General features: G+C 39.1%; 1 protein-coding gene across 1 annotated transcript in view; it reads left to right on the forward strand.

The window, feature by feature from the left end:
• The window catches only part of LOC136866917 (gastrula zinc finger protein XlCGF57.1), a 72,358-nt gene that overhangs the window by 10,946 nt on the left and 34,959 nt on the right, over positions 1-26,453 (forward strand). Inside the window, exon 3 of the mRNA XM_067144013.2 lies at positions 17,273-17,355. Within this exon, the coding sequence (XP_067000114.2) occupies positions 17,273-17,355 (83 nt within the window). The remainder of the gene's footprint in view (positions 1-17,272; positions 17,356-26,453) is intronic.

A 26,453-nucleotide genomic window follows, 5' to 3' on the forward strand; every position in this document is an offset into this window, starting at 1 on the left:
TTCTTGAATATGATTTAAAATTATTGCCGTGTGTTTGTGGAACACGGAACATAATTGTCAGTCCTGTTTCAATCAACTTGAATATATGACATAGTTGAAATGAAATGCATTTGACAATGAAACATTTAACAAATGTAGAAATTATTTGTTTTAGTTTACGTAATCTTGCATTGCTTTAGAATAGTATAGAATAAACTTACTGGTAGATTTAAATTGCCTGAAGAGCTGGGGGAACATCCTTGGTTATGGAACGCTTGCTTATGCAGTTGTAACTGTCGTCAGCTATTGTTGTTGATGTAGAATGGTGATGGTATGGCCTTGGCTTATGAAAACATGCATTGAAGGTGTCTGAGGAAAAAGGAAAATAAAAGAAAGAAATGAGAAACGTTGTGTGTGTTCAAGTTAAATTGTAAAGTGATATTTGTATTACTTACCTACTGAGTTCCTGCTCGGGCTGACCTGCCGTTAGAAGAGTGGGTTGTGATCTGTTCAACTGTACTTGAGAGAGTGTGTGTGTGGTGCTTATTGTTGGCCAAGAGAGGTGGGGGGAAGGGATATGGATTTCTTTGGGTTGGTAGAGGTGTGGAGGGGGAAGTGTGAAAGAGGGGAAGTGCTTCGTTGTCGAGCCATTCTGTCTAGATATGTCTTATGATGAGGGGATGAATGGCCTTGTAAAGAATGTTTGTTTTTTGGGTGGATTCATTCAGATTATGATTAAAATTAACTTGTTGGTCTAACGATATGTAAAACATTTCTTTGATATTGAGAAGGGGTCCCTTTTCCAAGGTTTCAATTGATTGTAGGTCTTTGTCTATGTCAGAAAATTTATAATTGGATTTGTACATATGTAGACCCATGGCTGAATACCTGTTATGTGGAATCTGTTTGTGGAAATATGTGTGTGTGTGGCTTATTGTTGGCTATAGGAGGGGGGCAGGGAGAGGTGGGGGATGGGATGTGGCTTTCTTTGGGTTGGTTGAGGTGTGGAGGGGGAAGTGCGAAAGAGGGAACGATTGTTGTTGGTCGTTTTGAATGCTAATTTTACCCCTGGTTTTTTAAATAGGTTTGTTAATTGGTAAACAGAATCATTGTTGAAGGTAAAAACTGAATAGCTGTCCTTTTGTTTCTTTTCTTTAATAAGAGTAGATTTAGGTTTGTTTTGGATTTTAGATATAATTTGGTCGATGAACCTTTTCTTGTACCCATTATAAAGAGCTATTGTCCTGATGGTGTCTGGTTCTTTTTTTAGGTTGGACTAGATAATGGAATATTTAAAGCTCTGTGGACAAAACTATAAAAGTCTGCTTTTTGTGGGAACTAGGGTGGATTCAGTGTTGTTTTATAACATTGATAGTTTGTGTAGATTTCCTCTAAATGTCATAAGTGAGGGAGTGTTGATCTCTTGTGACAGTTAAGTCCAGAAAATTTAGAGAACAGATGGATTCTGTTTCTAATCTGAACTGTATATGGTGACTCAGTTTTGTTTATCTCCTCAAGAATGGTTAGGCTGTTGGTGTGTCTTCCATCTAAAATTGTGAAGATGTCATTGACAAACCTGGTCCAGAGAAAAATATGTTCTATATTGCTGATGCGTGTATGTTCTAGGTGGTCTAGGTAAATGTCTGCCATGACACCTGATACTGGAGTTCCCATTGGAAGGCCGTTTTTTCAATATATTATTCCGGTAAAAATGAAATTATTATTATTAAATGTAAATTTAACCAGACTAATGAATTTTTCTATTTCAAGTTTACTCAGTTTACTATGTTGTTGCAAGTTACTTTGTATGATGGAATTGGTCTCTTCTAAAGGAATGTTTGGGTACATATTCTTGATGTCGAAAGATGCTAGTGAATGGTAAGATTGGATTCTGAGAATTTTGGTGTTGTTGCAAAATGCTGTTGTGTTTCCTCCTCGTATAAATGAAAATATTTCTCACAAGTGCAATAGTGTCGTGCATGTGCCAGTGTGTAACATTCCGGCATGTTCCTCATGAATGAGAAGTTGTACCAGACGATGTTTACTTGGTAGGACCATTGGGCATCTCAGATCCTCACTAACATTTTTAAAAAAATATTGTTTGTTTTTATTCACAAATTTCCTTCACAGTCTTTGAATGTGCAAACTGACTTCCAGCTGGAAATCCCTTCTCCCTCAAAAACTTCATCTTGAACTAATCAAATGAGTTTGCTTTCTGATGCCTTTATTTCATCCATCGGTGTCCCTCCCACAAGTGTTTCTCTCGCGTTCCTTATGTTACTAGTAAATTGCAACATCCAGACAACAATTCTGGCAGTCTTGATATAGAAGAAAAATATTCCAGATTACAAGGAGGCTCCCCAGAGGGGACAGCATAAGTCCCAGTTTCCTTATCTCTTTCATGATCGACTTCCTCTTCTTGCATGGCACCTTCACCACAAGGCCACTTTTCTTCTCCCAGCTTCACCAGGGCAGAACCTTTCCACCACTTGGATTCATCTAAAACATATCCATGTTACAAACCTCATGAAGGCAAATTAGCTGGATAAATTCTTCGTCGTAAATGCTGCCACTCTGCTCTGTTGGAGAAGTCAATATTTCCTTCAGTCTCTTTCGTGCAAAGACACCCTTCTTTATCCATATCAATGCAGTGTCCAAAAATAGCATTGCACTTCAACAAGCCTGAGACTGTCTTTTTCAGTGGTTAAGATTAAAACTCCAATACAGCAGGAAAGTAATTCTAGTTGTGCTTTTCTAGTTCCCTTAAATGGTGCTACCCTCCTTTTTGTGAATATTAGCTGCAGACTGATTTCATTGTGATGCTTGCTACAACTGCAGCATAAGCGTATTTACTGGCATCACAGAATGTAGGAAGTTATTAAGACTTCCTTACAGTCAGCCAAAGTAAATTGTCTCGTTATAGCAATACAAGATAATAATCAAGGTAATTGTTCATTTCACTTCATGAAGATGTCTTTTGTTTCTAGTAGTACCTCTATGAAAACCTACAACCTGTTTTCCAGTCCTTGACCAGGTCCGGGATGTAATGAATGAAGCAGATATAGGCTGTTAGTACGATGGGGTCACCACTCCCAAAGTGATTTATTAATGAATGATAGATGCTGTGAAATGAGAATGGAGAGTGTTGCTGGAATGAAAGATGATAGGGAAAACCGGAGTGCCCGGAGAAAAACCTGTCCCGCCTCCGCTTTGTCCAGCACAAATCTCACATGGAGTGACCGGGATTTGAACCACGGTATCCAGCGGTGAGAGGCCGATGCGCTGCCGTCTGAGCCATGGAGGCTCTAGTAGTACCTCTATGTCCCAACATATTATCTGCTCCCAACTGTCTTGCAACAGAACCTTCAGTCTCAGGACAGGAGAAACCAATGGCGACAAAGACGCCTTGACAGATAGAATACTTCATCTTGTTACAGGTTTGTTATGAATTTTCCTGTTTTTCATGACAAGACCTAGCAGCCTCAGTACTGGAGAGGCTGAGTCTTCTGTACTGGGAAAAAGCATGGTACTCTCCCATCCACTTGGCAACGACGAAAGACCTTGAAGCTCTTATGAGTATGATCTTCCCACCACAGAAATCAATCAACCCTCTTTACTGACTCTTGTAGGGATGCCCATCTTATGTCCGAGATCACACCCACCGGCCTCTTTCTAAAACTAAACAGAATAGAGGGAATAAGTTTGGTTAAGTTCAGACCTTTGTTCATACAGTCATTCTGTGACAACTCCCTCTTCCTTTTACTGGATGCATCAAATATGGGTCTAATTCACATAGTTTCAATGTCCTTAAATACTCCCCAATTAGGTAGAATGTGGCATTAACCTCTAGCCCCTTCATGATGTGTTTTTTCAACAATACCATCTTAGCCCATTCTTGCAGTACATCATCATATTCTTCAAATTGTTTCTCAGTCTTTTTTCTGAAACATCCCTGTGTCATATATTACTTGTAATCCCTATTGTTTCTCAACTCTTGTGTCAAGATGTTGCTGAAATTACTCTTAAGGAAGTGGAAAAGATGGTATATAATCTCCATTGTCGTAAAGCAGCAAGAATAGATGAAATTAGATTTGAAATGATGAAGTATAGTGGGAGGGAAGGGTTGAAATGGCTTCATAAAATAAGATTATCATGGAGTGTTAGTAAGGTACCTTCAGATTGGTTGAAAGCTGGAATTGCACTTACCTACAAGCAAGCAAAGAGGAAGGATGCAACAGTTATCGAGGTATCTCAATGATCAGTATACCAGTCAAGGTGTTCACCGGCATCTTGGAAGGAAGGGTGAGATAAGCGGATGAGAGGAACTTGGATGACCGCAAAGGCGCTGTCAGTATCAGATTTTTCAGTATGCACCAGAATTTTGAAAAATCTTTATTGCTCATAGTTTACATGGATCATATGCTATAAGCTATAAAGTTGTAGGGAGGAATTCAGTAAGGTGAAAATTTCATAAGCAATGCGGCATATGCTGACAAATTAATCTTAATGGCAAATTTTGCCAAAAGCCTGCCGTCTACTATCATGGAACTTCAAAATAGGGGCAATTAGTATGGTATGAATATTAGCCTTTCTAAGATCAAATTCATATAGATAAGAAATCCAAGAGAATAGAATGTCAGATTGGTGGTACAGAGTTTGGAACAGATAGATGATTTCAAATATTTAGGATGTGTGTACTCCCAGGCTGGTAATATAGTAAGTGAATTTGAATCAAGCTAATGAAGTGAGTTCACAGTTGCAATCAACAGGATTCTGGACGTAGAAAGTCAGCTCCCAGATGAAACAATCCTTACATTGGTGTTTTCTCAGACCAACTTTGCTTTACAGGAGTTAAATCTGGGTGGACTCAGGATATCTCATTTACAAGTTAGAAGTCAGACAGGAATGTAGGGAGAATGATTGCTAGTAAAAGCAGGTCAGAACAACGGCAGGAGGATACTCTATATGATAAGGTAAAGGCTAAGTTATGATTGAACTCAGTAGACGTAGCTGTATGCATGAACTGCATCGATGATGGGTTCGTGTTAGATGGATGTAGAATGATAGGTTACCTATGAGAATGATGGAGTTCGTCATGCAGGGCAAGATGAATACAGGGAGACCAAGGTGGTGATGATTAGACTCAGTTCTAATGATTTAAAAAGAGATATAGTACTAGTTAGAAATAGGGGATTGTTTTGGTGATTAGTAAATTCACAGAGGCTTGCAGACTGAATACTGAAAGGAATAACAGTCTATAATGAAGATGTATGTATGTATTCCTTTAACAGAACATTTCTTAAGTGCTCATGAATAACAATTGCATTAGCGCAGTGTTCGTGTTTGCCCCTTTGGCAGAATGTCCTGGAGTGATCCAGAAGATTCCTCTCTACTTCATGCGGTACAAAATACTAAATGCATCCTTACATACAGTCATCTCTTTATTGCCTTTATTACATGATAACAAAAATGCTATCTGATTTGAGTGTTGGTTCACTTTTAGATCACCTCAGTGATGGTGATTTTTGATCAGACAGACCCATTAAGGAAGTGCCTAGCTATTGATTTACCACACTGCGTGCGATATAATCAATATATTTACTATATAAAGAAATACTTCATAATTGGTGACATAATCTTGATCAAGTCTAATAAAACAAATTTCTTGTGGAATTGTCTGTACAAGATCAGGGTTCAATAAAACAGCATCTTTTGAAAAAATATTAGAATTACAAAATAGGTCGATCTGACCAGAGAAACACTTCCTGTATGCAGTTTTGAATTTAGCAGCATTTTATTTCCCTCTCTGTTCCTCATCCACGAGTAGAATTATTCCAGCTGATCCTGGCTTAACCACCATTTGAGCAGGTACTTTATAACGGAATCCTCTCTCCAGTCATATGTTTCTGCAAGACCTTGCACTCTTAACAAATAAGAAATTATACCTTTCATGGAAGTTATTTTCTTACAGTTACAGAGGGATGAACCATCAGTTAGCCTAATATTATTACGAAAACTTATGCATTTTCAATATCAGTACAGATTTTGGCCTTGTTGGAATATCTCTTTGTAGCCTTAGTTCGCTTAACCTTAGGATGGCATGAATTTATAAAATAAATGAAGGATTTAAGAACATGGCAAACTGAATGGTACTTTCACAATTAGTAAACACTTCCAGACACAGACAGATCTATGCAGAATTTAAGGGTATTAGCTACAGAATTACTGAAAGTTTATGTACCTAACGAAACGTATATCTTCTGACTCACTCACTCTAACTTACACTTAAGAAAATGGAAATTGCAACACCATGAAGGCATTGGTCATTGTGTTGATTTTCAAGATATGAAACGATGCCATGTAGGTATGTAAACGATCAAAGTTTCAGACCCATTGGATTGTTGCTACAGGTCTCCGCAGGTGATAGGTCACGGATGAATCAACCCCAGTGTACGGACTCTGGTGTAGTGTAGTTAACTTGCAGTCTGTGCAGTAAAGTGTTCCCCGTCAAACATGCCTCGACGACAGAGAAGAGCACGCTATCAACAACTGTCGCCGTTTGAGAGGGCTCGGATAATTGGGCTCAGTGAGGCTGGATTATCGCTAAGGACTGTCGCTGCACGTGCTGGCCGACAGGCATCTACGGTACAACATGTATGGCAGCAGTGGTCAAATGAAGGTACCCACACACGTAGACCTGGCACAGGCCCAGCGGGACATACAACTGTGAGAGAGGATCGTCGCATCATTCGGATGGCCCGGATGGAACCCCATGCAACAGCAGCGCAAATTCGAGCAGCTGTGGCACCCCACGTTACAGAACAAACAGTTGGTAATCGCCTGCGTGCAGCTGGCTTACGAGCCCGTGTCCCTGCAGAAGGTGTTCCATTGACCCCACAACAGCGACATGTAAGGCTGGCCTGGTGACGAGAAAGATCGACGTGAGTCGACGAATGGCATAGGGTCGTCTTTAGTGATGAATCGCGCTTCTGTCTTGCTTGCAGTGATCGCCAGAATCGTGTGCGCCAACGTACCGGGGAGAGGGGCCGTCCGGATCTTATTGTTGAGAGGCACACAGGGCCAACACCAAGCATTATGGTCTGGAGAGCTATTGGCTTTAATGTGAAATCACAATTATTACTTGTTGAGGGCACTATGACTGCTCGACAGTACGTTGATAGGGTACTCAATCCAGTGGTTGTCCCTATGATGGCGAACATTGCTAGTGGGATGTTTCAGCAGGACAATACCCGGGTTCACACTGCATGCATCTCCAGAGAAGCTCTCCACGACATCACAACCTTAGAATGGCCCACCAGATCCCCGGACCTCAGTCCTATTGAGCATGTGTGGGACATGATGGGTCAACAACTGGCCAACTTTTCTCAGCCACCCACAACTCTGCAACAACTTACCCGTGCAGTGGAGCAAGCATGGGCCACAATTCCTCAGGAAGCGACCCAAGGCCTTGTTAGCTCCATGCCTCGACAAATTCATCAATGTATTGTAGCTCATGGTAGGCACATCCTGTATTGATTGTTGTCTAAACTTGCGGCCAGAGGGACCTGAAAGAGTAATCATCGTATCACAACCGAATACTCGTCCTGCATGTTCAATTGCAGCAATGTAGCACTACTCCTTCTGGTTATTGCAATTTCCATTTTCTTCAGTGTATTTTTCCGTAATCTGTAACCAGTGTGCAGGCCTTTCACTTCCTGGAATAGTACCATGTTTTTCCATTTATTGAACATAAGTAATATTTGCTTGGTCGGGATCACTACCATCTACAAAAAACCTGCTTTTCGGTTAGCAGATTTGCTGCAAGTTTTATATTGTGAGCAGCACCAAGGAAAGCTAATGCCTTTTGCTCAGAGTCTGCTGGATGAGGAAAAGAACACTGGGAGTTCAGACCAACAAACTTCATTCCTAAGGCTGTTAGTCCCAATCCCATCACAGCTCTTTAGTACTTGTCTCCTGCACTTTTCTCAGATACACTTTCACCAAATTTTACTTCTTTGAGACCTCCACCCACTGGTATTTTTGAGCTCCTCTTCGGTGCTTTCTCCATAAAGTCTAATGCTTCCTTGGCCACTTCATACTCACCAGTGTCTGAATATCCCTGACCTAAGTCAACATAGACACAAAACTGTTAATTGTCCTGCACCAAGTATTTCTTAACAGGCATTTCAGCAAACATCTAAGTTCCAAGGATTGGTTCTGAAATAGCCGTAAGTTTTTCCTTTCTTTTAAAAACTCTCCTCTGTAAAACCTTGACTGCCATCAATAGATGTTGCCCAGTGGCAAATATTTTGAAGATATTGTGGTGTAAACAATTTCCTGAGGTAACAATAGGGGTACTGGGGATATTCATGCACAGCTTGGGTAGCCTGAAGCCTGACAAAGTCTTTGATCACCTCTTGGAAATAGCTACCCAAAATATTCAGACCTGAATCATTTTCTTGTTAAGGCCTTCAATTATTTCTAGCTGATGGAAGACTCTCCACCTGTTTCTCTTTCTTTGCTCTGCCATTACTTCGGCTGTTTTATTTTCCTGGTAACCTGCACTATTTGTTGCTTTACATTCTTAGGGCTTGGAGAAAACCTGTAGTTCTGGTTTGGTGATTTAAATGTTAAAAATAAAATAAGTTTAAAACAATGTCATCCAAGTCATTACAATTTTATATTGCATGATAAATAGGAGTAACAAGTGATTAGGAATAAATAATGTGGAATTATTGAATGGTCCTCACTTTATATACTTTAACAGGATGTTCCTCATTCATTTGCATGGGTTTTCTTGGTTATGTTTTACTGGCAGTGGGCACTCTTTTTTCTTTGTTTGCAAATGAGAGGGAAAATTAAATATGGTTAGTACTGCATTTGGCAGTAATCGCCACCGGTCAATTCATACATGTACTTATCTTTGAAATGTGCAGAGCATAAGTGACTCAGTTGGGTGGGATGCAATTTGTCTCTTTTCATCCTCACAACCCATTGTTGAGTTAATTCCTTGTCTTTAGAAAGGAAATCACAGCCAGAATCAATTTAATGATTACTTTGTCTCACAGTACTTTCTCTGTATAAACATTAAAATGGGTTTATTCATGAACAGGAATTACAAAAGCTATGTCAGTTTTCCAAAACACTTAGTTAAAATGTATCCTTGGATTGGTTACACTGATTAGTCCAGGCTTATGCTGAACATAGGGTTGGCGTTCTTGAGACAACAGTCTAACCTTTTGCTTTTTAATACACCATACACATTATCCCTGTTTAATGTCAAGAATTTCATTTTTGGTCCAATACAAAAGTGTAGTTTAAGAACAAGTTGTACAGACATAAATTTTAAAATTATGTTAGTATAGTTTTCAGAATGCATTGTAACAATTTTGTTAGGCTGATGATGGCACGTATAGTTGCTGGATTCGGTCCCAATAATGAGATCAAATAAATATGTGATGTACTAATAACTTGACAACTTTGTAGTATTGAATATTTCTTATTGTACATTATCCCTGTATTGAGCAAGTGGCCATGCTGTTAGGGTCGCGCAGCTGTGAACTTGTATTCTGGAGATGGTGGGCTCAAACCCCCACTGTTGGCAACCCTGAAGATGGTTTTCCATGGTTTCCCATTTTCACTGTACCTTAATTAAGGCCATCTCCACTTCTAGACCTTTCCTATTCCATCATGGCCAAAATACCTATATGTATTGGTGTGACATAAAGCAAATTGAAGTATCGCTATCAGCTGACCGTATGTTCTCCTGCCTTTACAAGGAGCGCTGATGTCAGGCATACAGCCCCTCTGTGATATTGTAGTTAGTTCTGGTTCAGATGACTCGTAACAATAATTGTTTGTATGGTTCATGTCGTTTAAGGGCTTTTGTCCTTGGTGACTTCCTTTCCAAATTTCATATGAGGTGGCCTGCCCTAATCCACCTCTAGTTAGATACCAAGTGTCCAACGTCTTCTTGATTGGCCCTGAACAAGTTTGTCACTTGTATTTTGTGTCTCAGTCTCGTCCTTGTCTCTGACAATATGAAAGTAACTGAGATATAAGCAGTGCTAGTAACACCATTCATAATACAGCCAGATCCTGTAGGAAAGGGTATGAAAGTGATATTCATATGGTTGGTCCATGCGCACATTTCAATAAACATGAGAGACTGGTATGTAACAGCACTGTCTGGCTACGAGAAGAAAGCAGTGTTTGCCTCCTAAGTGACATGTACCTCTCTGTGGCAGCTGATGGTAGAGCTATTGAGGATCCTCCCTGCATTCAGGCTGAGCACTCACATACAACGGGAGATATGTCGAGCTGTATTTGCTGGTACAGATTTTAAGAAATATAACAGTGATAAATTGTGAAGTTCTTAATTATTGAGAATTGGTTTGTTTATTATAAGCATATTATTTCTAAATTAGTTTGTACATTTTCATGATCGATCAGTGTTATTTTGGTAGGTATCATATTATACAATTGTTTAACTCTTCAAAAATATCTGTTAGCTTTTAAACAGGACATTACTCCACTCATGAAGGTCTCTTATTTGTCATTATTTTAAGGATACTCAACATGGAAATTTTCTGAAAATTGATAATGAAGACTTAAAACTGAAACTGACTCATTTACTACGAAATTTTGTATTGTTAAACCTACTCGTATACAACTAAATTTAAAGATGTGTTTGAAAAAATAGCCTAATATATTGTGACCATTCATAACATCCTCAAGAGCGTGTCATGATACCCAGATGAAATATGCCATTTTCCGCGCGAGTCTACGACAAATTGTGTCCAAACTAGCACTTTTCACCCGTATCGGGACATGAGTGGCTCTCTGTTGGCTCGCACGCCTGAAGGCTCATTGCGCGTAATTAGAGAGGGAAGCAAGTACAAGCAGTTGTACTTAAAAACGTTCTCCCTCTTGTGGGACAAAGATCAGACCATGCACGCCTCAAGTGACTACGAATCTAGGTCACCACGCAGGACTCAAGTAGTCATCCTAACGTACGAGATACAATAATCCCATGAATTCCCTTGCATATGCACCAGTACCAACCTACAGTTTTCAACTGTTAATAATAACAATAATAATAATAATCACTGTAGTCGCGAAGTTCATGAGGGATATTCACGAGTAAACATTCCTCTGAATCAGGGATTTTTTGCCTAATTATAAGGCCAAGAAGTGCTTTACATAATTAAATTAACAATAAATATGCAGTAAACAAGGATGTGACTAAATTGGAAACAGATGTTGGATAACATCAAAGAACAGGAACTTTGTGGAAAGTATAACATGGAACCTTATATCCTATGCAGTGAAAACAAAGGCGCCATCAAACATCTGAAAAACAACAAACCCACTGTTATCGATAATATCTTAAGGGAAATGCTGAAAGTGAAAGGAAACAGTGCCATATGTGTCTTATGTTCAATATGCAATAAAGTTTGGATAACAATTGAATGGCCTAAAGACTGGACAATACATTAATCCTTCTTTACAGAGCAAACTGTAGGTTGTGCCAAAGTCCCATTTTAATACCATTGTTGTGACAATATGGAAGCTGCTGAGGTATGAGTGGTGCTGAGTAATGACATTCCGAGCACGACTCGAGCATCTGAGATTTATAAAAGTGTTACTCACAGGGTCAAACATGCGGCAATAGAACTTTCTGGTCCACCAATTTAAATCTGTAACTAATCATTTGTGATTCGATCTAACATCTCACCTTCAGCATTCATCTTTAACACTACATTTCAAAAGCCTTTGCCCTCTCTTTTCCTGAGATAGTTATTGTCCATTTTTTACTTCCATACAATGCCATGCTCCGGACAAAAGTTCTCAAGAACACTTAAGTAATTTGTTTATCAATGTTCATGGAGTGCAAATTTCTTTTCTGATGAAGGGCTTTCCTTGCTTGTGCTAGTCTGCAGTCCGCAATTTATGTCCTCCTTACTTCTGCTGTCCTTAGTTAATTTACTACCCAAGTAACAATATTCATCTACTTCCATTAAAAGTTAATTTCTTAATCTAACATTACCTGCATCAGTGGACTCGTTCTTCACTCCATTACTTTTGATATGAATTTTGTTTATTTTCGTCTTGTACTCCTTCTCCATGACTCTGTCTATACCATTCAGCAGTTTCTCCAGATCTTCTGCAGACTGAGATAAAATAACAATATCATCAGCAAACTTCAGGCTTTTGATTCCCTCTCCTTGGGTTGTAATTCCCCTTCCAAATTCCTCTTTGATTTCCTTAACCACCTCTTCTATATGAATATTCAAATGGAGGGGAACCTGCAGCCTTGCCTCACTCCCTTATGGAATGCTGCTGCTTCCTCAAAGTCTTCAATTCATATCACAGCAGACTGATTTTTGTGCAGCTTCTTGCTCAGTATCTGATACCAATCACCTTCAGAATCTCAAATACCTTGTTCCGATCAACAATATTGACTGCCCTTTCTTGCTCTATGAACAGTGTATGTGTACTTGTGAAGCCCCATATGAAGCACATATTCTGGAAACTAAAACAAGTAAAACAGAGGCGTTGTCTTACACTAAAGGGAGGGCGAGAAATTGCGAAAATGTGCTTAGATAACTTACATTGGAGTTAATTTTCTGGACTGGAAATAGGCAAAAGAATTTCGAGAAGGCATCGACGACAGATAGTATACCAATATTCCCGTCCTGGGATCTGTTTATTGGGCCAATGAAGTCGATAAATAATTTTCCCCCAGGAGAGTTTGCAATGTTGGTGGTTGTGGAAACCAACTTGACTATTTCGAACAAGTTTATAGTTTTGACAAATGTCACAACTTCTGACGTATTCAAAGACATCCTTCTTTAAATTTGGCCAATAACAATTTCAGGCAGTTTTGTGAAAAGTATTAAATTGGCCAAGGTGGGCACCAAAGCATGAATCATGGTAGTAATTTAAAGTCATAGGTCTCATATCACGGGGATTAAACACTTTTGCAGACTTGTTTCGGGGACACTTATGATTCATGAGACCTCCCTTTATCTCAAAAGATGCCTAGTTGAAGAACATTGATCGAAAATTTGCAATCAGGACTATGTTCATTGCTATTGTCCTGTACTTCCACACCATCAAACATGCGTGACAATCAGCCACCCAGCCACAACATTGTAATTTCCTCTCACATAAACCGTGGTAAATTTATAGGCGGACAAGCGAAGAATCCATCGAGCCATTCTCTCTAACTTTTTGACATTAGCGCTCCTCTGTGATAATATCTAATTATCATTGTCGATCCAGAAATGACGATACTCAAGGTAGGATTGGAACTTTTCGACGCCGAGAACAACAACTAAATACTCCTCCCTGCGAGGCATCTTGGATTTCTTCTGAAGCCAAATTGATGTCCTCCAACTCGGTTTAAAATTGTCTTTACATACTAAACTAATGGTGGAATAGTTTTCCCACTTGTCAGCACCGGCTTTTGTGGGAATAGGTATAACATCATTCTGCCAAAAATCAGATGGAACTTCTCATGAATTTTGCACACTAAATGGAATAATCTCGCCATTCTGATTTCTTTTAAGGTAAAAAACATATCAGATATAAGGCTTTTCAGGCGTTTGCTCTATTAACCAGCATTTTGTCTTAGGTCTGACACTGGACTCATCAGAGTGGGATGTGGGTAACACCCAGCGTCAGTGGGAGGGTCTGACACATCCCACTCTGATGAGTCTAGTGTCAGACCTAAGACAAAACGCTGGTTAATAGAGCAAACGCCTGAAAAGCCTTACATCTGATATGTTTTTGACATGCTCTATTGGTGAAAAATATCTAATTACCTTCATTGGAATTTAGAATTTTCCATTCTTTTAAGGTAGTCAGTAATTCTGAGGGTGTCATCAATTACTGGTGCCTTGTTCATACGTAGGTCTCTCATAACTTCGCCAGATTCTGACCTCGAAATTGGGACTCCCAGTTCATCAGCATCAACAGCCTCCTGCTGTTTCAGAACACTTTCATCTACTTCTTTACCTTGATGCTACTGTTGGATATGTTTCTGCCATATTTCTGCTTTGTCTTCTTCCGTAGATGTTGTTTTCCATCTGTGCTCTTGTGGAGGGGATTTGCTTGGATACAGTGGGAATGATGTATATATGAAATGAGCCTGATCCTTTGACTGCAGTTCCAGAGGATTATCAGCAGACTGTTGACTATGTTTCTCCATATCCAATCCATCGGCACTATCGTATCACTCATCGGTTCCCCTTCTTACCTAGTTTTCCTTTCTCCAGAGGCTTCCATGATTCTCCTGTATGGAATTCCTACTTTTCCTAGGACCACAAACCCTTGAACATCCTTGCACTTCTCTTTCAGCCATTCTGCCGAAGATGGTTTTCTATTGTTTCCCATTTTAAACCAGGCAAATGCTGGAACTATACATTAATTAACACTAAGGCTGCTTCCTTCCCACTCCTAGTCCTCTCCTATCCCATCTAAGACCTATCTATTTTGGTGCACCATGAAGCAAGTTATAAATAGAAAGTTTTTGGACGTATAGGAGGTTTTAATAGTAACAACCTTACAAAGGGATCAATGTTATATCAAGATTTACTGTCCTTCAGAGTAGTCACCAGCATTGTCTACATCCTGTTACCAGTGATGCAGAACTCATATAGGATGTCTATTGCAGCACCTGTTGTGTTGATAGTTGAATGGAGCGGTTTACTACCTGATAAATCTCTGAAACAGATCTGGAGCAAAGACCCCGAAGTGGTTCCTTCATCTTGTGAATCAAGTCGATCACAAGGGCATATATCCGTGGATTATAGTGGATGGTACAGCAATTCCCAGCCCCATCGACCGAACAATTCAGCCACGGTTTGCACTGTATGTGGCCGAACATTGTCGTGGAAAATGATGGGTAATATGCATTGGCAGTATGCTGTGGAGGAAGGTAGTGTATTAGAATAAAACTATCGCGGTCATATATGAGAAAATCAAACTTTCACATGGCTGGGGTTCTCAGGAACTCTCAATCCTTGTGGTGTCCCGTAATGATGCCATTGGTCTGGTCAGAATTTCAGCTGTGGCTCATACAGTTTAGTCCAGGTCTCATCCAGCGTAATGATATGGCATAAGAAAGCCTAACCCATTGTGATGGAAATTTTCTCATGCCGAGGTGTTCCTTCAAATATGAAGCACAGTAGCATTCACTAATCCAGTGTCTCGGGCCATCTCACATATCATATGACATTGACCATTGTCCTTTAACATGCACTTCTCCTTCACTGACACTAGGATGACCTGGCTGATGCACGTCTGTCGCATATTGGCATCCATCGTTGAAGGCTTTTACCCGCCCTGCCACTGTCCTGTAAGGCAATGCAAATTCCCCGCAAGCTTCTTGAAGACCTTAGTGACACTGTCATGCTCTACGATCTCTGGCACATTAAATCTTTATCCAATTCCATTGTTCCTGTTTCAAAAACATTGTGACAACACTGTGTTAGATTGCCAGCTGACCCGAGGCTGTGTTCATTATGCCAGTTTGCATGCACGTGATGTGAGAAGGTATGCTCTGAGGTAAGGTAGGTATGTAACTAACGTGTGCTCTCAAGGACATTATTAGATTCCATTACATGGCGTCTCTGCAGCAGTGTTGTCACTATTAATGTTCCAACCGTCTTATCTCCCATACTTCAGTTTGCCTTCATTTTCTAGAGCTAATTAAACATCATTTCTGTTTTTATCCACCTGTGGCCTACTTTATCTTAGTATATATAATCCATTGAAGTTATTTTATGGGTATATCTGGAGAATTGCCCGTTGCAAGCGTGTGTTTTCTCATGAAGTTAATATAAATTGTTGGTTGAAGTGTTGTTGTTGTGAACAAATGGGGTTGCCTTTCCAGTATAAAATTTTACAGTAAAGTCAATATAACGCTACATGTGCTATGTGGCATATCCATATATGCAGCCGATCCTGATGAGACTCATCTGAGAAGGATTGAGCTTTGAGAGATTCCAGGGTGGTTTCAGATCCTTGATTTCTTCTTGTGGCATTTGTTACACAAAACATTGGGATTTTCTTGTCTTTTGCTGCTTGTTAGCTTCAAAATATACGACATTAGTTATGCTGATTCAACTTTCATTAGTAAGGCTTAGATTGATGAATTTATTTGACCATTGCTCTATTGGTAAAATACTCAGTGACAGTTGACTAAATTGAATCCTTTCACCTTTGTTAGAACAATCAAAGTTTACTTCTGAGTAAGCAAAATGTAAGGTTTCTCTCTTTTAAAAAATCCGGGAGATAAAATTAATTCAACATCGCATACCAAGTCAAGTGTAGGCTATGTCAGTTGAATGATAATTTTTCAAATTGTTAGGCTGTTCTCATCATGTCTAGGGAACATATTAGGTAGTTTTTAACTCTCTAAACAGAGTTCCTGAAAGACCAAACCAAAACCCAGAGCTACAGCTCTGATGAGTGTTACCCTGCTGAGCGACCTCTGTTCAGCCTGATAGCCTGCACTTTATAAGTCGATGTGCAATGAGCTCAACAAATTTTCTGGGCCATTATTCTTGGCTTTTTAGACTAAGGACTTCACTTCTCTATCAATTATCACCTTCATTGTTCTGATGTAGTCTGACTGGACCATCAACTAACCGTCCGAGTCTGGTAATAATCCCTGACTTGTCAGAGAATCAACACTCGTCTTCTAGGAATGTGGTGTACTCGCTATCCCTACAAAACAGGGCCTTTAAAATCTGAATGTAAATGTAAGTCTATATTGAAAAAGCCTTCATATTGTCTAGAGTCAGTGTAAAGTCCAACAACTGACTATTTGTTTACCGTACTTGGACATAGTAGGCAGGTTAAGATGCAATGTATATTTGACAATAAGAGTCATCTATGGGAACCTAGAAACAAACACATGAATGGTCATTTAAGAACACATATCAGGAAGAACACACTGACAGGATGTTGTAAGAAGAGAAGACAAGAGATGTGGAGATTATCCTTGTCCTTCAAGTTTTTCTTCTTCTTTTGCTCCCATTTCCAGTGCTCTCCTCTCTGTCCTATTATGAGTTCCTTCCTTGTTCCTGTCCTTCAAATAATTTTGACTTGACACTTGTTTGTTTGTTTCCTTTTTACAGTGGGAGAATGAATCAATATTATTATTGTTGTGCAACTATGAAATTTATTTTGTTAGCTATGTCATGTCCATTTATAAATGTTTTCTCTAATTATCTGTTTACTCTACATTTGTTACTTTGCTGAGCGTATTTGTTCCTTCCAGCCTTCTACCAATATTAAGGATGAAATATCCGTGGATGAATGCATAGTTCATCAGCTGGTCGCCTGTTGCAAAGAAGAAGACAAGTAAGTACGATTTAGCTTAATTAGATTTTACTCCCCTAACCCTTGAAAATATGGAATTTGCTATTTATATGTTCAGTACCTCCCTCTGCAGACACAAGTGGTTGAGTGAGGACTTCCATATCCCAATATCATGAGTTCAAAGCGAGCACAGGTCCAACCAGGTCATTCTCAAATTCAGTCACCTGTGCCTCACACATGTTTTGAACTTGTTGATTCGATCACGGCTCATGAGAAATTTCCACAAAATTAAAATAACTCAGCCCATAGTATCTAGTGACCAGCAGGCTGCCTAGATTGCACCACTCAGTATCTGAGCCAGCACAATGATTATTAATATTACCATCCCAGTTCTGTTCTCCATATTGTAATGGTGTTGATGTTTGACCATGACTTTGCTGTTGGCATTTCCTGAAACGTGACCAGTCCAGTGAATCAAGCTGCCTTGAATTAGGCACTCATTAGTGACACGTAGCAAACATCTTCGTTCTGTGATATCCATATATCTACTGTAGCTTGTTAACTTTCAGAGCTCCTACGATGACATGTAGACTTTTATCTTTGTGTTTTCAGGTCCATATTTTTATTAAATTGTTTTGGATGGACAAATAACATCATACACCTGCCTGGAATCATTTTTATATTGCAAGGTCTGAGATTATTTGCAGTTAGATGACCATGTCATGTTATACTCAAGTTGTTTCCATACTCAGAATTTATTCTGACCTTTGAAAATCTTTCTTGGGATCCAGTGGCTGAAAGACCAGCAGTGATCCTCATAGGCAGGTGTGTTATATTCCAACATCTGTATTTTGTTTATTCTTCTTCACCTCTTTCACCTCATTATAAACACTGCTCTATGCAGTTTGGAGGTATTTAATTGTCTGAATATTGAGTATTTATTCCTCTGTGACATTTAACTTGGCCTCCTGTTGCTCTTTCACAATCATTGTTCTCACATCTGACCTTCTAAGTAGTAGCTGATTTTTTTGCAAAATCTGGCGATCATGGGCAATGTATGGTAGATATGCAAAATACCACTCACTCACTCATCACAATATTCCAAGAAGCATCAAATCAATAACACTGAAATATGGTCATGCGTAACAGGTAAGCAACCTATTTGAGAAATGCATCCTGTTAGGATTAAATTAAATGAATAAAAGAGAAACTAAGTGGTGCTTGATTGAAAGCGACAGGTTGGCCTCAGCATCCTCAGTGTTGAGGCAGCTAGGAAGTATATTTTGGGATACAGTTGTTGGCAACACTGCCTCTTGTCTGGGTGTGTTGGATGAAAGTGAGGGAATGTAATGTTTGGTTTTGCAAGTGTTATTCTTGAATATTAAAAATCTGCAGCTCATCACAACAAAATAACCAGAAAATAGTTCAAAATGGGGGAAAGCAGCTCTGTAGTGTTTTCTGAGTTTGTGTAGTGTTCTTAATGGTAAAATGTGTATTAACATCCGTAGGAATAGTATGAAAGTACTCCTTAACAAAAAGAGAATTATATTTAGAAATTAATACACACTTATTATGAGTATCTGAATGTGTAATTAATTCTAGGGCGTGCTGTGGAAGTGAATGTCTACAGTCCGCCGCAGGAGTAGGTAAAGGACGTCTGATGGGTAGGGGTGCAGAGGGAGCAAGGTTGCCAAACTGCCCGTATCATAATTCAACCTTGTGATGTGTTCAGTTGCTCTTAGTGGATATGTGGAGTGGATCCCAGGACCAAACTCAGAAGTCTCATTTAAATGCCTGTGTAACGTGTGTAATTCTGAAGGTCATGTGAGTCAGCTATTTGTGATGTGTACATTTTGTCGGTCACCAGTTCAGAGAACATGTGCAGTCTGTCCTATGGAAAATTAACTCGGGGGTACAGACATTGACAGGTTGGAAATGTAGTTTTCCTCCATGTAAGAATAATTTTTTAACATGACATCAAGCAGTGGAAATAGTGATGTTATCAACTCAGAATCTTGGACTGCAGGTAACAGGACAGTTACTGTGTTTTACAGCCTGAAATATGTGAAGCATAAACAAGCAGCTCTGGCCACTCTCGCTGCTTTAGACCCACAAGTTGTGTGTGTTACTGAATCCTGGCTAAATTCATCACTCTATGACAAAGAAATCGTACTTCAGTCATACACAGTAGTTAGGAAACCTCACGGGGAGGAACACTTATTGCCATGAAACCTGCTTTCCTCCTGTGCGTTTTGAGCAGCTGGAAAGAAAGGCAGAATTTGTTTGGGTGGAATTCACGTGTGCTGAAAACAAGTTCTTTTTTGAGTTCCATGTACTGAACTCCGAAATCCCCTGGTGACATCAGTGAGGAACTACTACTGTCTCTAAGCTCTGTACAAAATATACAACATTGATTCAAAATTATCTAGAAGGCTGGTGATTTTATCTTGGAAATGTTCTGGCAGTATGGTCGCCCCCAACATTCTGCCTATTCCCATCAGTCCTTAGCAGCAACTTTCGTTTTAGGATTCTATGACGTGTTCCTTGAACAATTAATTACTGTACCAAATCGTATAACAAAATAATCTTGTCCTGACTAACTTTCCATCCTCAGTACTGAAGACACAAGTAATCCCCTGTTTCTCCGAACACCTAGCAGTTACAGCTACTATAAAATATAAGAAACCACCAGTAAAAGAAAAGTTAATAGAGAAGTCTGTTACTATAAAAAAGCTGGCTGGGAACTGCTTTCATAATTTCTAAGAAGCCATCTATCCATTTTTACCAAGAAAAACTCTCCATAGATCACAAAATGAATAGTCAAAATGATATGCAACAAAAATAATATGCTTTACAGCAAACGGAAACAGGATACAAGCACTCTTATGTGAGACAGAGATAAATGCGTGAGGAATATGACCAAGAAAATCATCCACAAAGCATACAAAAACTACATAAACCAGATAAGTAACAACAGCAGAGTCGTGTGTTAAAACCTTAATAGCAAACATGGCAAATCAGCACAAAGTGCATTCTACTCGAATGACAATAGTCGTCTCCCCTAAGTCCATTGCCTCAACGTTCCATGAGAAATTTAAAAAGGGCAATAATGAGCCAGGGAAAAGTAAAAATATGTACCCAAACACAGCTCGGCCATTATCACTCTCCCTCTCCAAACTTCACAGAGTTCGAGGTAATTATCGGCCTTCAAAATACTTGACCACATGCTGCTAATGACCTGAACAACATACCTCCAGTTATCTTAGTGCAATGTGGAGAAGCATTAGCTCCTTCAGAGCTGACCTTGCAACAAAATGGTGGCTACACATTGTACTATTGAGACTATGGTCATGGTGTAAGGCTTAATACATATAATTAAATCATGGAGGCATTAACATTAGAGGGTGATCTTGGGGACTCAGAGCTGCACTTAAAAGAAGATTGAGGTTACACATTGTACTTGTGTAGGACTTGGGAGATGGTGAAAGGCTTAATACAATTTTTTTACTCGTAGGGGCACAACATTGGAATGCAGCCACAAGAACTTGGAACAAAGGGGTGGCTACACATTTTACTAATGGTAATAGGGAGTTGGTGTAAGGTTTAATAATTATAGGGGCATAATGAAAAGCAACCTGATGGATGTGGAGCTGAACTTGTAGTTCTATACAAGATGGTGACTAAATATTTTTGTATGGGACTAGGGAGGTGGTATAATGCCTAACACATTTGAATTGCTTATATGAACATAATGAAGCTTATCTCAGTGTCTTAGAGCTGAGCGACCATGGAGTCACTCACTTGTTGATTTTAACTCTTGGGCTTATAGATTTGAACTTTACAGACTTCTAATTGCATACCATCACATTTACCTCACATAGAGATTAAAGCTTTGGGTTCAGAACTAATAGAAATGTGTTGAAAGATAGCTTTCAAGTCTGTGTAGACTAACATAGGTTGATTAGCTCAAGGAGCTGAGCGCTAGCCGTTTGGGTCTTGAAACCTTCACTGTCATTAGCCAAAAGGGCTGATCTAAGAATCACAAGACAGAGGTGATGTGGAAACATAGCATTTCATGTCTTTGTAGACTAACTTAGGCTGAGTAGGTCAGGTGGCAGAGCACTAGCTTTTTGAGTTTTGAAAAACTGCATAGACTGGGAAGATGTCATCTAATTCTAAATACATTATAAACTCCCATCCAAATTCCAAGTTTGAACAACTGCCTAGGTGAGAGGCAAGCCTGTTAAAAACTGCAAGGTTATCAGCAATGAATAGTTGCCATTGAGCAAGGAGCAATTTTTTAATGAGCAGGGGCTAAAAAGCAATAGCAAATTATCAGGGTGAAATTGAGCAGGGGCTTCTGAGCAGCTACTACTGAGTGTGGGCTAATGAGCAGTGACTAATAAGCATGGATTAATGAGATATGCATTGCAAGTTTTTAAACATTTTATACAGTTATTTTCTTATAACTTAGTAAAAGTTTAAATTCATGACTATCTGCTTTAATATAGGCTCTATGAAAACTCAAAAACTCATGTTCGGACAAAAATGATTTCAAATGTTATGTTTTACACCTTTAGTTATGTAGCAATTTCCAATAGAATGACTACTGATGCTGTTATACAAGAATTAAATTTTATTTTCCCCCCAAAACTACCATTTTATCTAGCCTACTATTTAGGGTGTCTCTCTTGCATTACCCAGGCCAGGCTTGAGTCTTGCTCTTTAGATAGAGTTCGAGTTAACACCCAAAGAGACTGAGGTTATTGAAGAGTCTGCAGCATTAAAATGTACTATATGCTATGGAGAAAACCATAGGTTTAGGAAGGTACTGTACTGACTGTACTGTAAAAGCTATTACTCAGTAATAAAAGAAAAAGTGAATGCAAGAAACTACGTGGAGTATAGAAATAGGGTGTTTTGGTGGCAAAATACATCACAGTGTAAACACATAAGTGTTTACATGTGTCATTAATTGCTATAGTTAGTGAGTGTGTGAAATCCAGCTTAGGAATAGTCGGATATAGAATTTATGAGTGAATTTGATGTCATTCGCTAAGTATATTTTGTAGACGCCATCTTGTCAAAGAAACAAAATATCCGAGAACGACATTAGTAAGTAAATACACGTGAATCCCGCGGCTTTGTGATATACGCTTCTCATCAAGGAGTAAAGGTGAAATAAATCCGCAAACATGAACAAAACAAAAGAAGACGGATCGTTGTGCAAAAAATGTGGCAAAGTTTTCAACAGCACAGACAGTGCAGTTGGGTGTGATGGAGGATGCAATCAATGGTACCATAGAGATTGCACAAATATAACAACCACTGAATTTAATGCATTAAAAGGGAAGAAAGGCTCCTTGCTATGGATGTGTAGCAACTGCCGTCATATGCTAGAAACATACGGAATCAACTCAGCACCACCAGAACACACGAACTTCATCAAGGAAATGAGAGACGCTACAACCGCAAATACTGAAATGTGTGAAGTATTAAATGAAAAAATAAACATGATTAACGAAAATATGTTGTAGAAAATGCAACTACTCTTGGACACACAACTTCAACTGGCAGCAACAAAAGCATGCACAAAAATAGAAAGGAACAAAAAATGAAGAATCTAAAGAGGATAGACTCAATGTAATAAGAACGGGAGAACTAGGGAAAGTACGGAATGACTTGGGGAAACAGCTTGAAGAAAATGAAGAGGAAGAAAGTGAAGAAGAAGAAGAAGAAAAGGAAAACAAAATATCATATGTTCAGGCAATAAGAAAAAATACATCATCAGCGAAGAAAAAGGTTACAATTGGGTCGAAAGAAACACCTGACGAAGGAGCCGAGCTGCAGGCTGCCGTGAAACGAGCATGGCTATACATAGGTAGGTTAGACAATTCTACAATTCTAGTAAAAGTGAAAGAGTTCTTGCCAAAAAGTGGAATAGATGATGAAATAGAAGCCGAAGAACTAAGTATTATGAGAAGAAACAAAGCCTTCAAGGTTGGAATAGACTTTAAACATCACAAAATAACAGAAGACCTGACATTCTGGCCGAAAGGAGTCGTCGTTAGGCCTTTTCGTTTCTCAAGACAGAGAACAGGCATTCAATTATAAACATATAGGAGGAAGAGGCACAATAAAGACACTATTGTGGAATATAGCAGGTTTGAAGAACGCAGTAAACATGATACCAGAAAATGCATTTGAAGCATACGACTTAATATCACTCACAGAAACGTTCCTGACAACTCAATGGAGTATAGAAAATTTCTACTCCATTCACTCATATGCCAGTCAAGGAGAAAGAGGAAGACTTACAGGAGGCATAACTATGTTGATAAAACCAAAACTGTCCCCTTTTCAGATATTGCTCAACTCAAAAAATATTCTGTTAGTAAAAACCAAATTATGTACAGTTATGAATTATATTTCCAACCAGAATACAAAGCAGATGAAATACTAGAAGAGATCACTTATGCCCTTAGGTTGACAAAAGAAACAGATACCTTGATTATAATGGGAGACTTAAACTGCAGGATAGATACACCAACACAAAAGATGAAGATCATGATTAGCCACTTAGAAAAGGAAGGTCCAATGCTGCTGAACGACAGAAAAGAAAAAACTTACCTCAGTCCAAATGGAACCAGCACTATTGACTTAGTATTCACAAATAGCGACAAGACCTATCAGGAGATCCGAAAGAGACATCCCAGCAAGAAAACATCTACCAATACATACCATCATAAATGTGGGAAACACGCTCCAAGGGAAAACGTGCAAGAAAACAAACATTCTATCGTGAGAAATCGATAAAGACAAACTAAACACGGAAATGATGATCCTGGCATCGAGAGAAATCATGGAAGGAAAATTAAACAAAGCATTAAACATAATCGAAGAACAGTTAATGCATGCAGTAGTAAAGAAAGATAGAAAACAAAGGAGGGCAAAACCTTGGTTCAACCAAGAGTGCTACAAGGCAAGAGAAGACGCATTAAAAGCACTTCATAAAGCATGATCCTCACAAACACAAGAGGACTTAGAGGAATATTATAAGGCCAGAAGATGCTACAAACAAACACTAAACAAGCATAAAAACTACTACCAGGCAGAAGAAGAAAAGAAACTCATCCAAAAAGCCGAACACAATGGTACAAGGCCTTAATGCCGAAGCAACCCTATTTCCCTGGGGACCTCCCACTCGAAACTTGTGAAGAACCCTTCAGGAAGGTCCTTCAGGACAGAAAAACACGTCCAGCAAAAGAAGACCAAGAAGAAGAAGTAGAGTCAGTGGTTCCATTTTCAATAGACGAAGTACGGAAACAAATCACCGACTCAAAGAATGGTAAGGCATGCAGACCAGATGATATTTTTTATGAGCATCTAAAAGAAAAAAGCACCAGAACTCATGAAAACATGGACAGAGCTCTTCGATGAATGTCTGCGACAAGGGAAAATCCCGGATAAATGGAGGATATCTACATTGAAGGTATTATACAAAGGAAAAGGGGATTCCAGAGACCCGAACTCCTACAAGGGATAGCTCTGGAATGCTCTCCACTGAAAATTCTGACAGGCCTCCTGACCAAAAGAGTTTGCAAAATGACATCTCACGCAATCCCTGAACAACAATTTGGTTTCACCAGACAGAAATCCAGAATCCAAGCAGTAAGTTGCTTGCAGAAAGACATAGAAACAGCGTTGGAACTACCAAGAGGGAAACTTCATGCAATATTTATAGACTTCACAAAAGCCTTTGACTTGTTAAATAGAAAACTTATAATGGAGAAAGTAGAAAGAATAGTTGGAAAGAACCAAGAAACAAGATTGAAACAAAATATCCTGTCAAACAATCAAATAGTAATAGACAATAGAGTATCCATAACAGACCCTATGAATCAAACAAATGGAGTTCTACAAGGCGATCCCTTGAGTCCTCTACTTTTCATAATTGCCACCACAGAAGTACCTAAAGAAATAGACACAGAAAATGTGAAAATCTACGCTTACGCAGACGACATGGTCATTGTATCACACAACTTGGAAAACATTCGAACAGCCTTCATCAGCAAACTTACAACATGGGCAGAAAAGAATGAGCTTACTATAAATAGTAGCAAAACTGTAAAAATGACATTCAGAAGAGGAGGCAGACTATCAGCAAATGACGTCATCATGTATATGAATATTCCGATGAAGAACGTACCGCATTTCAAATACTTAGGAATCACACTTCAGACGAGTGGAGATGTCTATGACCTTCACATAAAAGAAAGAACCATCGCAGCAAAGACGGCAGTTAATAGCATAAAGAACCTAAGACAACTATCCTTGCCCACAGCTACCACACTGTTTCGCTTAAAAATTGCTCCCATCATAACATATGGACTGGAAGAAGAAAAATTTCGAAGACATAGAAAAGGTCAAAGCCAACTTCCTCAAAAGAGCACTGTGTCTGTCAAAGTACACGTTAGCCTGACTTACATATGTACTAGCAAGAGAGCAATTTTTCATTGAAGACCTCCGCCTCGACCTGCTTCTACCCGCTACCAAAGCCTACTTGGATGTACTGCAGGAACTCAATAAGAAGAGACAAGAGATATGGCCAGAGTTTTATTCAACGGATGTGATGATATATAGGGAATGGACACAAGCCAGATATGATCTACGTCATGCATTGACAAGATATGCCGTACACGGTTTCCATCATGGATATGCCTAACAGATAAATTCCATGACCCGGACGATAACAGAAAGTGTAAATTATACGGAGCAACAAGAGACAAAACTCTTTGACAAGTTTCTGTAAGAACTAAATGCGCATTGTGCGAAATTTGTCATATTACTACCCACACAATGTAATTCTTGCCCTATTTCTAGAATTTCTGCCTCATACCTTGTGTAATGACAATCTTGATCGGCTCTTAGCAATTAAAAGCGTTCTAAAAGTAGGTTGTGATCTTACACATACATATGGTAACAGAGGCTTGTTGTTAACATTTCAGACTACATGCAGATAGTTAATATGTTGAAAATTGTATTTAACCTGCTTTGTTGGTAAAAAGGTGTTGAGATCCTCTTGGTCTCATTTTATTTCATTGCCTTCTTCATTTTGTACCTCATCTTGCTGTTCGTGT

Source organism: Anabrus simplex, chromosome 3 (assembly GCF_040414725.1).
Source record: "Anabrus simplex isolate iqAnaSimp1 chromosome 3, ASM4041472v1, whole genome shotgun sequence".
Taxonomy (NCBI): Eukaryota; Metazoa; Arthropoda; class Insecta; order Orthoptera; family Tettigoniidae; genus Anabrus; species Anabrus simplex.